The 14,582-nt window shown below is 28.4% G+C and overlaps 1 protein-coding gene across 1 annotated transcript; it reads right to left on the reverse strand.

Annotated features, from left to right (window-relative positions):
* LOC107614824 lies at positions 9,550 to 10,970 on the reverse strand. The gene is made up of 4 exons (XM_021111690.1): positions 10,720 to 10,970; positions 10,441 to 10,633; positions 10,036 to 10,230; positions 9,550 to 9,936 (listed from the first exon to the last, which is right to left on the reverse strand). Exons 1-4 carry the CDS (start codon positions 10,968 to 10,970, stop codon positions 9,550 to 9,552), a joined length of 1,026 nt encoding a protein of 341 aa, XP_020967349.1.

Raw genomic sequence — 14,582 nt, forward strand, 5'->3', positions numbered from 1 at the left:
TTAATGTTGATCGAAAAAATATTTTCGATAAGAGTGGATCAATTCGAAATGGGTCAGGCATGGTTTTTCGAGAAAATATACGCATGAATTCGAAGTTGGAAGTAATGGGCGCTGATTTGGATTTCGATTGTGCTTGTTAATCGAGTAGGCCTGATCAAATAAGGAGATTCGATTAGAAAGATTAAGTAAGGTCTTCGATGAGCTTATCGAATAGTCATAGAAGTGGGAGAGTTAGTGACTTTTATTACACGAGGAAATTATGGAAATATCTACAATCATGCGGCGGAAACGGTTACCAAGAGAGACTGCACTTCAAATTTGAAATTTTATGTTTAATTGTAATTAATTGTAAATTAATTGTCAGTTATATAGGATTAGCCTATAAATACTAAGAAGTATTAGTGAATAAAGGTTGGAACTTTTACTCAGAAAACACTCAAGCACACTCACATCCCAGAAAATTTCTGAGTTTTCAATCGAGTAACTTTTCTGTAGGGTTCCTCCCATCGTTTCATTCTTTCAGTTTATTCCTTTGTAAACTTTATGTTTTAAGCAAGTTTATTTTTCCAAGTATTCTTTATCTTCATCTTTGTTCAATTTATATTTCTGCATTGTTTACTTTTAATTGATTCAGTTAAAGGCATTTTAACGCTTTCTTTTAATTTCAACGCAATCTTTTCCGATTTCAGTACATTGTCTTTTTGAAAATATTGTTTATTTATTTCTTTTATTGTTTTACGAGTTTTTAATTCACCTTTATCCAATTACCTGTCTAATCGAAGACGCTTTTGATGCACTTTTAAAAAATTGGTACTCGCATAGAGAAGTAGGTTTCGCTCCCAGACCACTAAATATCGAACCACCATCAATTTGCTAAAAATCGACAAAATAATTACAGCATAAAAATAAGATATATATCTCATTTAGAAAATCATAATCTTTGATAATTGAAATAAATATACTTTATTGTAATTTAAGTTTGTCAATTTAATTTTATTTACAATATAATTTTACAATTTGTATAATTGCATTATATCGATTTGAATTTATTTTTTAGTCGAATTTAATTTAAATTATTGTGACTTGATTGATCCTTTCAAATTTTATAAATTTTTATTATTCATTCTTTTGTAGAATTAATTTACATCCGATCCAAAAACTAGTGTATGTTCCTGTATACATAAAATTATATAAAAAAAATTTATTTAAATTTAAATAAAAAATATATATAATAATTATTATTATAAATATTTTATAATTTAAAATATTAAAAATAATTAATATTTATTTTAATCAATTTGGATTGGTTGAACGGTTATCTCATTTGTCTGCTTAAGCAAGTATTTGGAGTTCGAATCTCACCCTTAATAAACAGAGTATCAATATGTGGTGGATTAATCCTCGACTTGTCGAGTTAGGAAATTCGTAGAAAACAATTGTATTTATCTTTAAAATAGATTAATTTTTCATTAATAGCAATACTTATGAATTTTTGTCTTTGTTAAAATTTAATTAGGACAATTTTATTTATTGGTATCGTATTCATTCTTAAAGTCAAAACAATATGATCAACATTGTTACTTGTTAAAACTTCACATGTTATGAAATGATTTTTAAATTTTCAAATTCATAAACTTATGTCATTACAAAAGTTATTAGATCGATTAATATTTCTTGATAACATGGTGTACCGAAACACCATCATTGAGTATTAGTTAGTGTGAAGAGAAACCAATAATAACTTTTGTTATTCAATATATAATTTATTCTATTGAAAAATAAATTAATATTTTCTAAATTTATAAATGTATTTTCTTCTAATTTCTTACACCATTTTATTTGACAATATTTACCATTAAAAAATAGTAAATGATCATACTATCCCACAATATATATGATGTGCAAAATAATTTCTTGTCTTGAAATTAATTCTGGTTAGTGAGATAAAATTTAAAATATTTTTTATTTTCTTACTCAAATTTAAATTTAAATTTAGAATTGATCAATGACTCTTTTTTTTAATTTTAATAAAAAAATAAATTGGTTAGATGTAAAATATTTAGCATTTAATAATTTTAATAATTTAAATTTGGGTAAAGTATATTTTTTGTCCCTGAAGTTTGGTAAAAGTTTCAAAAATACTCTTAAGTTTTATTTTGTTTCAATTTTGTCCCAAAAGTTTTCGATTTGCATCAAATATACCCCCAACGGCTAAATTTTCAAAAAATTTAAAACCAATCTAACAATAATGTATGAAAATGATGTTTGATTTGCTTGTGTTGAGGGTTGTTCTTATGAAATTGTTGTTGAATTGGTCTTAAATTTTTTGAAAAATTAGCCGTCAAGGGTATATTTGATGCAAATCGAAAACTTTTGGGACAAAATTGAAACAAAATAAAACTTATGTGAGTTATTATTGTTATTTTTATTTTTTTGTTATATTAAAAAATAATATTTAAAACTAAAAAAATAGATAATTAAATTTTTTTAATTTGAATTAAAAAGATATCTTGTAAATATATTCAACTTTTACATATACTAAATGTTATAATATTAGTATAGTATTTGCTATAATAATGACTCAAAATATTAATCCAAGATATACTTGGGTCTAGTAAGACCTCAATGCAAGCAAGATCAACTAAAATCTATTGTTAGGGTCCCAAATCCAACTTAGGTTCATTACCTTAAAGGCCCAATGCAGATGAAATTCACGCATCCCCTCTTAAATTGACTCAAATTGTATCTCCGTTACTAGTTAGATATAGTAATGAGTACTCAGAGGAGCGTGAGAAGCCCCCTTCCGATCCCTCACTACTATTTAAAGAAAATGCCCCCATTCCTTTTCTGTCATTGCAAGTTCTTGTTTAATTACCCCTTAGGGAATGCAGATCTCCTCGGTAAACTTTTGAAAAAAATTAATACAAAAAGACATAATATAATAATCATAAAATAATCAGTTCAATATAATTCAACACAATTTATAACATATTCGTTATGAAAAATAACATTTCAAAAGGAGAAAACATAAAAACATATACCAACATAATAACATAACATAATTTTTTGGGACGATACTGAGCAACGTAGTGACGAACTTGAGAGGCAGAGAAAGTGAGCTAGAGAGAGAGGGGATCGAGGCTGAGAATGAGTTTGAAAGAAAAAGGAAGAATTCGAATTGGAGGCAGAAATTAGGGTTACTAAATTCAAGAAATGAATTTATGTATATATAAATTAGGATAAATTAATAATTTTATTCCATAGGGCGGATACTTATGTCTGTGTCCCATTAGGGGTGGCAAACAGAAAAGTCCGTCCTGTCTCACCAAAAGCCCGCGATTTGGTGGGCTAGCTTGCCCCCACCCCACCTAGTAAGGCGGTCTTAAATTTCTCCCCCACCCCGTCTAATAGTAGGCTGGCGGGTTGGCAGGCTCTCATTTTTTTTTTTTAAAAACCATTAAATATTAAACAATATATATAATTTCACAATAATTTCAATAAATTTATAATTTCCAAAAATATAAAAATTATAATTATAAATATGTAATAAACATAATTATAAACCAATTTTTTTAAAACAAAATAATAAAATCAATATTGTCCAAAGCAAAACAAATATTGTCTAAAATATATAATTAAACATCTTCAAGTTTATAATCAATCAAACATAAAAATATAATCCAAAATATAACTTAGAAGATCTTCAATTATCATCTTCATTCTCTTGTAGATTAATAACATAATAGAAATTTGTAAAAAAATGGTCTTAAAAAAATAAAAGCTTGGCCCAGCGAAAAAATCTGCACCGTCCCACCGAAACCCGCCAAAACTCATGGATTAGGCGGTGCAGGACTGTGGAGTAGGCAGGCTTTTTAAGTTTGGCAATCTCAAATTTCCAGCTCAACCCTCTTTTTTGTCGGGTTATGCGGGTCAACCTGATGGATTTTGGCCTGTTTGCCACCCCAAGTCCCCATCCATTTTCGGATGGCAGGTCGTGAGGATTTCACTAGTCCCCATTTAGCCCCAAAATATGAGTAATCCCTACAAATACCTTTTTTGGCTATTTTTGTGATCATCCCTATTACTAGCATTCATTGGTTTGTGACGTGGAGCTATTCTAGCCACTCAATAAATTCTCAAATAATCAAAGTTTAGGTTATATCATTTTTATACTGTCACATGTATCCTTGTTATAACAATATTAATAGAAGATAAATAGATAAACACTAAACTATTGTTTGAATATAAGATAAAAAATAAGAGGAAAGAAAATAGAAAGAAAGAAAATGAGAGAAAATAAAATGGAAAGAAAAGTATATTTTTTTGTGTGTGTTTAGATGAAGAAAAAATGAATGGAAAGAAAATAGAGAAAAAATTTTCTTTTGGTTGGATGGAAGGAAAAGTAAGAAGAGAAAAAATTACAATAGAGTAAACTTATATTAATATTTTTATATATTATATATAAATTATAATTCAAATAGAAACTCTGTATTTTAACCCGTGTCATGCATGTGATAAGATTGAAATTATAATTGAAGGATTACCATGTGTTCATAACACGCAGAGGAAGAAAAGAAAGTAATCCTTAAAGACCTATTTTGTGCTTAAACTTTATTCCAATAATATACAATATATAGATAAGATCTAAATACCTGTGTACGCTAGTAAAAATCACTTTCTCCTTCGATGGTACGAAGGCGCTATGCGTATCCACACCAAGACCAACCTTTACTGTCAACTCCTTGACCAATGGACATCTGATCTAAATTGAGAAACCTCTTGCAATTCTTTGTACGCCATAAAATTTTTCTCCAATAATCAGGCTCACATACGTTTATGTGTGTAGAGGTAACGGAGTAAAACTCTTGTTATTCTCGTCTGTATTGCATTCCTCTACTCTTGGCATACATATATATAGTATGAGATTTGTTACTGATTTTAAATTTGATTCTCAATTCAAATTTAAATCATATATTGAAATTCCAAATCTGAATCTTTCAAATTTTATGAATCATATCATAACTCAATTTGAAACAGAATCAGTTAGGATCTCATCCAAATTTAGAATTCAAATTTAGAAATGGAATAACTAATTATTCTCAAATCTCATTTAATATTCTCAATTATCATACTATTATTATATTTTTTGTTCAAGAATATAATAATATTTCATTTGAATTAATATAATTATTTATTCGATCAAATAAAAAAAATAATTAAATAATTATATATCAAAGATTAGAACACTCGTCAGTGTGTGACCCCATAGGTTCAATATTAAGCAGGTAGTAAATTAGTCATACTAAATTTACTAATCAAGGTTGGCGTCTAGCAACACTCCTCAATGACCCGGTAGTATGAAGTAATATATTTTTACTAAGAACCTCAGAAGAACAAAGTATAATTCCTTCCATCTTTTCAGCTCTTGGTTAACCTTTAGAGTATGGTTTAATTGTCAAACTCTAACTTGTTACCATTATTATAATGAACTGTGAATGACCTAAGAAACTTATTTCTTCATTCATTCAATCCCCTTGGCCAAGGTTTTATTCATCTCAGTCATTATAATCATAGAGCTCAAACTCTTTACCGAGAGTTGACGGATTCCTTATTAACTAATTATTAATTCTACAAGTATTTAAATCATACCCAATATCCATTCAACTAGCACTCTAAGGTATTAGGTGTCCGGAATCAAAGTATAATAAATACATTGTTAATTACTATGACAGTCACAGGTCAAAGGAAACTCTATTACTATGTTCATCTTGAGAATATCCTATTGACAAATATACGGTAATTATAACCATTAGGAATTCCCAAAGTGAGTCAATTCAATGGTCATATCTCTATATGCACCATCTATATATATAATTTAATAAATGAGATATATTAATCTTCATCCAATGAAGATCATTATATATATAAATATCTTTTTAGATTATTAATATCTTTTTTAATAATTCTATGACCAAGAACAATTTAAATTAAATTATAAAAAATTTATCTCTCAATATTATGATCACTATCACAATGATAAATCTCTAAATTTAATCAAGGACGTTATTATATTAACATTTTAATATAATAACAATAACAAATTATTTGACACGTGATTGATTGGATTGTGGTCATACTACTTATTTCCAACAATCTCTCACTTGCACGAGAGCCAATAATGATAGATTGGATCTTGGGCATACTATTATCACAATAATCTCCCACTTGCACTAGAGCCAATCAATCATGTGTATAATTTTTTAATGCACATTTGTATTTATCAAAACTCTTTTGACCTTAAACACTTTTACTCTTGAGCATGTTTGTTTAACCTTTTGTAAAATACACCTAGTACATAATAAATATGACGTTTTCTCAAAATATGAAATCTTCCACTACAATAGTGCATAATTTTATTCTAAGGACAATCCTTATTGAACATGATTATAAAGAATCTAAGTAACCATTAGATCTATCTTTATAGAATTGTATCATTTATACAAATAGGCTACTTTTTCAAAAAGTTAGTTTGACGATCAAACATTTTATCCTTTCAGGAGAAAGTATATCCTCTATTGAGTGGTATACAATTCTAATAAAAGTAATTGTACCCCCACTCTTTCTTTAAGATGGAATCCTTTTTCTAAAAAGGAGTTTAACATCTTATCACAGACACTTTGTCATAAGAAGAGTGATAAAAATAATCTCATTATTTTTTAGGGCAACCAATAAATCTCATTTATTGGACTTAATATCAATTCTATTATTGTGCAATCTCTTAACACATATAAGACATCTCCAAACTCTAATGTTCTTGAGTTTCAGCTTATGCCTTATCCATATCTCATATGGGTAAAAAATTGATTTAGTGAGAAATTTGTTAATTTAGCAATATTTCTAAAACGTAGCCCAAATATTTAACAAACAGTGATTTTTAACTAAATCAAATTCCATGTTTCTTTAAACATGATGGAGTACATAAAGTACTAGTATTTGTGCGTTGAGAGAATCTCATTCTCTATTCATCCGCATATTAACAGTTTTTTTTTTCTAATAGTAATGTTAATACCAATATTAGAAATGAATTACTTAAATAATATTTAATCTATTCTAGTCCTTAGACACGTATAGATTAGAGTCATTCTCGTAACGACAACGAACTGAAACAACATCGTAAGTTCGAACATTTAGAATTTGTGCAAGTTCAGATCATTCCTTTGTTCTTTGAAAACCTTCCGTGATAGAGTTGAATCGAAATTTCTTTTATGGAAAAAGAGTTATGGAGATGACTTTGATGTGTTGGAGACTAAAATCCGGAATTCACTATTTATATTTGAGTGTGACATTCATTAAATCCAAAAGACCAAATAAAATAGTATCTTTGATTTTATTCTCATTTAATTCTAAATCAAAAGTAATAATAACTTATTTAATTCAGCATTTATAATAATAAATGAGATGAAATAGCTTAATTTACTATTATAATTAATATATGTATTGTCCATAAATAGATTAGAAAATAATAATTTTGTAACAAAATAATCATTCAATTTGAATTACAATTAATTAATTGATAGAAGTTATAATTAATTTATTATAATAAAATGAATTTAATGAGTTAAAAGAAATAAATCGAAAAATACCATCAGAAACATGTTACGACAGTTTTATCATTAAGTGCAAAAATTTAATTTTTACATAATAGAATAGATATTTATAGATTATTATATTAAACACAGACTAAAAAAATACACTAAATAAAATAAAAGTATCAATAGTAAAATATAACCTAAAAAATCACTTAAATTAAAAAAGAATCTGTGATGAATTATAATAAAATATAAATTGAGTCAACAATTTAAATTTCTCTAAAACTAATTTAATCAAATACCAATATTAGAAATAAATTACTTAAATAATATTTAATCTATTCTAGTCCTTAGACACGTATAGATTAGAGTCATTCTCATAAGGACAACCAACTGAAACAACATCGTAAGTTCGAACATTTAGAATTTGTGCAAGTTCAGATCATTCCTTTGTTCTTTGAAAACCTTCCGTGATAGAGTTGAATCGAAATTTCTTTTATGGAAAAAGAGTTATGGAGATGACTTTGATGTGTTGGAGACTAAAATCCGGAATTCACTATTTATATTTGAGTGTGACATTCATTAAATCCAAAAGACCAAATAAAATAGTATCTTTGATTTTATTCTCATTTAATTCTAAATCAAAAGTAATAATAACTTATTTAATTCAGCATTTATAATAATAAATGAGATGAAATAGCTTAATTTACTATTATAATTAATATATGTATTGTCCATAAATAGATTAGAAAATAATAATTTTGTAACAAAATAATCATTCAATTTGAATTACAATTAATTAATTGATAGAAGTTATAATTAATTTATTATAATAAAATGAATTTAATGAGTTAAAAGAAATAAATCGAAAAATACCATCATAAACATGTTACGACAGTTTTATCATTAAGTGCAAAAATTTAATTTTTACATAATAGAATAGATATTTATAGATTATTATATTAAACACAGACTAAAAAAATACACTAAATAAAATAAAAGTATCAATAGTAAAATATAACCTAAAAAATCACTTAAATTAAAAAAGAATCTGTGATGAATTATAATAAATCTATATATGAGAAGTAAAAGTAAAATAAACAATTAAAATTAACTAAAAAGAGCAATTAAAAAAGTAAAAGAAGATAGAAAAGATAATGTGTGGCCGTGTGGGTATTATTATTATTATTATTATTATTATTATTATTATTATTATTATTATTATTATTAAAATGATTAAAAATATTTTTGATTGATAATTGATATAGTTTAATAATGCATTAAATATTGATTTTATATAACTATAATAAAGATATTTTTTTAAATTAGTATAATTATGTATTATTACTTAAATGCTAATTATAGTATAAGTATAATAAAGATATTTTTATAAAATAAACTTAGAAGCGAAATAGTGCATTCATTTTGGCGGAAAAATAGATTCATGTGAAATCGACACCTCACTTCCATTAGTTGGGGGAAAAACCCAATTTTAATATATTAAGTAGATAAGTAGATTATTGGTTAAATATATTTTTGTATATTACACACTAAAAAAAATTTACATATTAGTAATTCAATATGTATAAATTATAATATATATTATAATATATTAGTAGCAATTAAATTAAAGTTTAACTTAAAAATAATGAGTAATAATCATTTTACACTTTTTTTTAAGTAAAATAATTATATATTGATACAGAATTTAAAATAAAATTAAAATATTTACATTAGAATTCTATTTTTTCAAAGACTTCTCTATAAACAACATTAATGGTTGAATTTGCAGACATTCCTACGTGATTCATAAGTAAAACTTTTAAACTTCTCTTACTCTTAACTCTTGAAAGTGTCACATATAGTTGGTCATGTGTAAAAACTTATTTGGACAAGTACAATCCAACATGAGATAAAGTTTGTCCCTGAAATTTATTAATTGTCATGGCAAACGATACGATTATGGAAATTGTCTTCGTTGGAATCTAACTGGGACGGTTTCATTTGTTGGTACTATATTCATTCTTGGAATCAAAGCAATATGACCAACATTGTTACCCATGAAGACTTCACATTCTATGACATGATTTCCAAACTTCCTAACTTGTAGCCTTGTACCATTACAAAGACCACTGGATTGGTCAATATTCCTCAGTAATATCACCGGAACACCAACTTTGAATATTAATTTATGTGGAGGCAAACCAGAGCAATTTATGCTATTCAGTAATTCAGGACCATAGAGATCTAGTTGACTCTCCATATTCCCTTCATCCATACAAATCGAATCTGAACTGAGATATAATTTTTTTCCTCCAGGAATGATAGCCATAAGATGGTTGTTGACCTCTTCAACAATGTTCCAGCATGGGAGTCAGTATAGTTCTTGCTTTGAAAAAATCATTTGAGGACATGTTATCCAAAATATTTGGATAAAAAAATGAACCAACTCATCAAATGCCTGGTCCGAAGAAAGAATAACAATATCTCCTGGAAGACATATCTTAGATTCACCATCCATATTGTTACCTATTAGACCATCACCAACTTTCAATAACCACTCACCAAATTGCTCTGTCTCCTCTTGATCTGAAGCAGTCGTCCCTACAGAGAGTCTCATGTTTTTTGTTAGTTTGAGCACCTGACAAAACTTTTAAAGGCAAGACGAATTCACGGTTAAATGAACGATATCTTGTCTCGATCCTCGTAGAATAACAGGAAGAAATTGTCTAAAGTCTCCACCTAGTACAACCACTTTTTCTCCAAATGGCAAATCTTTGTTATATGTTAGAGAAAATCTCATGATATCACCCAAGCATTTATCAAGCGCTTCATAGCAATACCTACTAACCATTGGAGCCTCATCCCAAATTATAAGTTTGGCTTTCAATAGCAGCATTGTTTGAGGGGAACCAGGTTTGATGTTACATACAGAATACTCAGTTATATTCAGCGGTATTTTGAACCTTGAGTGTGCCGTTCTTCCATTGGAAAGAAGTAAAGATGCAATACCACTTGAAGCAATGTTTAACACAATATCACCCCTTGAGACAGACATAAGGTTCTAGAGAAATATTTTTTCAGTACTTCCATGACCAAATACAAAGAAAAAATCCCTTAATCACAATACATAGTTGTAACAATTTTATCGAATGCATATTTCTGCTCAGGTGTTGCGATGGCTAACATATCTAAGGCATTTTTCTTTAAATCATCCCTGTTAAAGTTTAGCTCTTCCCTAATAACCCTTTCGGTTAACAAAGAACTATCAACTTCAGTTGCTAAAGGCATAGGAGGATAGTCTTTCAAGATTTTATCATAGGAATGTAAGATCTTGTCTATATCTATTAAGCACAACTGCTTAATCTCATCATCTGACATGGTTAACTCTGCATATTATACGATACTATAAAAATTCAATCAAACTAAAAATGATCAATAATGAAGAACTTTTATAATTGCAATTAATAAAAACTCACCCCTCATGTTCATCACGGTTCTCTGTCGATACAAAATATCATCTGAGAGTTCATACTAACATCTATTCCAAACATGTTCTGGTCTTGAGATATTGTTGAATGTTAATAGAACGACAAATAACCTCCTAACATATGATCCTGAGGCCCATGAGCTTGCTTCCTTAATTGCATCCATGAATTCTCTGTCATCTTGCAAAGAGTCCAAGGGTAAAGCATGCATCTCTATACGTAGCATAAATTGTTCCTCCTACTGTTCTTATATCTCGAAGATTCATACATCCTCTTTGAGTATTCAAGAGAAGTCGTTGGTAATATTCTTCATTTTTGCTGCAAAAAACTTGGTTAAAACCCCATTTTTAAGTTGCTAAATAGATTAGGCTACGCGATTTCAATTATTATGATGGCAATCATGCATGAGAATTAAGTGTTATTTAGAAAAGGGTTAAGATTAACAACAAACATGCATATGTGTTAGTCATGCTCTTATTATGTTTCTCTCTTTTTTCCCCTCTATATGCATCTTTATTTAATGTGATTGATTTAGTCTAAAATTTTGAATGTTAAATCAGTGGAGGCTATACTGCTTGGCTCCCAACAGTCAACACTACCTGGGGATGCTTGGCACAAACTTTTCTAATACAAACTTCTCTTGTTAGTTGTCACCCATACGCGAGGAGGAAATTTAAGTCTTCAAGATGAGAATAATAAACAAAGAAGTAAGAAATAATCTTATTCATATGCAAAATCTTTTATATTTTTCATGATATATTACTACTTATTTCTCTTAATTCCTGCTTTTGTTTAGAAATGAGGAAAAAATAAGGTGCACACTGTGGTTTCAATTGGGGTCTAACTGCTACCTGTTACAACCAAGCCCACAAACAACCCTAAACCCAAATAAGTAAACAAACCTAACGACCACTCAACGACATAAAGAACAAAACCGTCGCGCCGTCACGTGCTCGCCAGTCGCCATCGCCACCAACCCGTCGCGCCGTCACATGCTCACCATTAGAGTAGATTAGTAAAAACGATTAATAACTATATTAGAGTTGATACAGTTAATGTTGGGAATAATACACCATTCCCCCTTGAGAAAACACCTTTGACAGAGAAATAAAATAGACACAATCACAACACAAGAATTTAACATGGAAACTCCAATTACCGGAGAAAAAACCACGGTCGTTGTCAAATGACAACCAGAGAATATCACTATGTGAAAATTGTTACAACACATAGACTTCTTTCTCTCACCGGCACCCCAATACACCCACACTCTCTCAAAGCAAATATCTAACTACACCTCACAACACTCTCTAATAAAGAGTACAGAGGAAAAGAAAAATCAGATACAAGCTTAAAGTGTTTCTGACTGGTGCAAAAACAAATGGAGAACTTAGCCTCATATTTATAGCCTAGGCCACCCACTCCATTTGCTATCCTGAGCAATGTGGGACTAATTCAACCAAATCCTAACAGTTAACACCGGTGTAAGAAAAAACGAACAACACATGACATGCTACTTTTTTAATTAATCAAATGATTATAATTCAAAATAAATTTTAACAAAACAACTTAAAATTATAATTTCAATTTTATCACGTGCATGGCATGGGTTATTATACTTGTATATTTGTAAAAAAAGAGTGCTAGGAGGCAGCAGAATTTGTGATGTTTAGCCATCAATTAGTCATCATCAATATTTTTAATGGTGTGAGATGACATCTAATGGTGTAGGATTAATCATTTTCCTTTTGATGATTAAGGTTTGGTTTGGTAAAGTTTTTTGAAAAGGTGCTTATACTTTTTAAAAGCTCAAGTTCCTCATTTTGTGTTTGGTAAATCAAAATGATCATGTGCTTGTTCTTGTAGCTTTTAAAAGATCGGGTACTTTTGAAAGCACCTAAGATAGAGTTTTCCAAAGTTGGCTTGTACTTTTCAAAATTTAAAAGTCTAATATAACCTCATATGGTTAACTAATTTTCAAATTTAATGCTTACATTTATGTCTATTATAGTATTTTTAAATTTTCAAAAGTTATTTTACTAAACGCAATTAATGTTGCTTGTTTTTATTAAAAACTATTTTTTATTTGATTTACCAAACATAAATGCTACAACTTTTAAAAAGTCATCTTTTAAAAGTTAACTTTTATAAGCTACCTTTAAAAAGTAAAAGTTTTATCAAACTAAGTCTAAGTACTGACCAGATTTCAACAAAAGTGCTGGCGTTAGACTTTCTCTTTGTAAAGACATATATTTAAGTTGATAATTATAATCTAATAACTATGCACCTCACTTCTGGCACCGGATTCGATGGTCCCAAAATGTTTGGACCATTAAATGGTTCCATAACAAAACATGTTTTTTAAGTTTTTTTAATAACTGCTAAATAATCATTTTTTAATTTTAATTACAAATTAACTCCATATATTTTATTTAATTATAAAAATTATTTTTTATTTTATAAATTATTATTTTATCATTCATCTATTATGTTTATTAACAATAAAAAATAAAAATTATAACTAATTAGATCTTCTATTAATCATAATAATTTTTTGGCAATCCCAATCGATTAAAAGTTTATCTTTGATCTGTTACATTCGTTGAGGGTTGTGAAATCGTGTTTCTTAGAAAATCAATCGATTGGATTAACAAAACAATCGATTGAATTTCAGGTTTCCCAAAACTCAATCGATTGGACTTCAGGTTATCACAAAACAATCGATTAAAACAGCGTCTGAAGCTGAGCTTGTGAATGGGAAGAACAGGATGATAGATCGGAGGATTCAAGATGCTTATATTCAAGCTATTCGGCGAGCAAAGAATTTTATCTATATTGAGAGTCAATATTTCATAGGAAGTGAATTTGATTGGAGTCGTGTTGTGAATGGCATGGAATAAAAGGACACTATTTATGAGGCATTGAATCTGATCCCAATTAAGGTTTCACTTAAAATTGTTAGCAAGATTAAAAAGGGGGACAAATTTGTTGTGTATGTTGTGATTCCGATGTGGTCGGAGGGTCAAGAAGAGGAACCGTTCAGCACATATTATATTATCAGGCGAGGACCATAGAGATGATGTACAGACGCATTGTTCAAGCACTTATGGAAAAGGGGAATGCAGCGGATAATAAGAAAATTAAAGAAGAAGCCTGGAAATATTTGTCATTCTTTTGCCTCGGCAATTGATTGATTTTTGGGCAAACCATACTGCCTTGCAACTTTTAATCGATTATTTTTTGTGATAACCTAAAGTCCAATTGATTGAGTTATGGAAACCTGAAATTTAATCGATTGTTTTGTTAATCCAATCGATTGATTTTTTAAGAAACACGATTTCACAACCCTCAATGGATGTAACGGATCAAAGATAAACTTTTAATCGATTGAAATTGCCAAAAAATTATTACGATTAATAGAAGATCTAATTCGTTATTGTTTTTGTTTTTAATTATTAATAAACATAATAAATGAATAATAAAATAATAATTTATAAAATAAAAA

This window comes from Arachis ipaensis, chromosome B09 (genome assembly GCF_000816755.2).
Source record: "Arachis ipaensis cultivar K30076 chromosome B09, Araip1.1, whole genome shotgun sequence".
NCBI classification, from domain to species: domain Eukaryota; kingdom Viridiplantae; phylum Streptophyta; class Magnoliopsida; order Fabales; family Fabaceae; genus Arachis; species Arachis ipaensis.

Coding starts and splice junctions, on each gene's coding strand:
- LOC107614824 (XM_021111690.1), bottom strand. CDS start 10,970: ATGTCAGATGATGAGATTAAGCAGTTGTGCTTAATAGATATAGACAAG. Junction 10,634..10,719: donor GATAAAATTGTTACAACTAT/GTATTGTGATTA, acceptor GTCTGTCTCAAG/GGGTGATATTGTGTTAAACA. Junction 9,937..10,035: donor ACCAGGCATTTGATGAGTTG/GTTCATTTTTTT, acceptor ATTGTTGAAGAG/GTCAACAACCATCTTATGGC.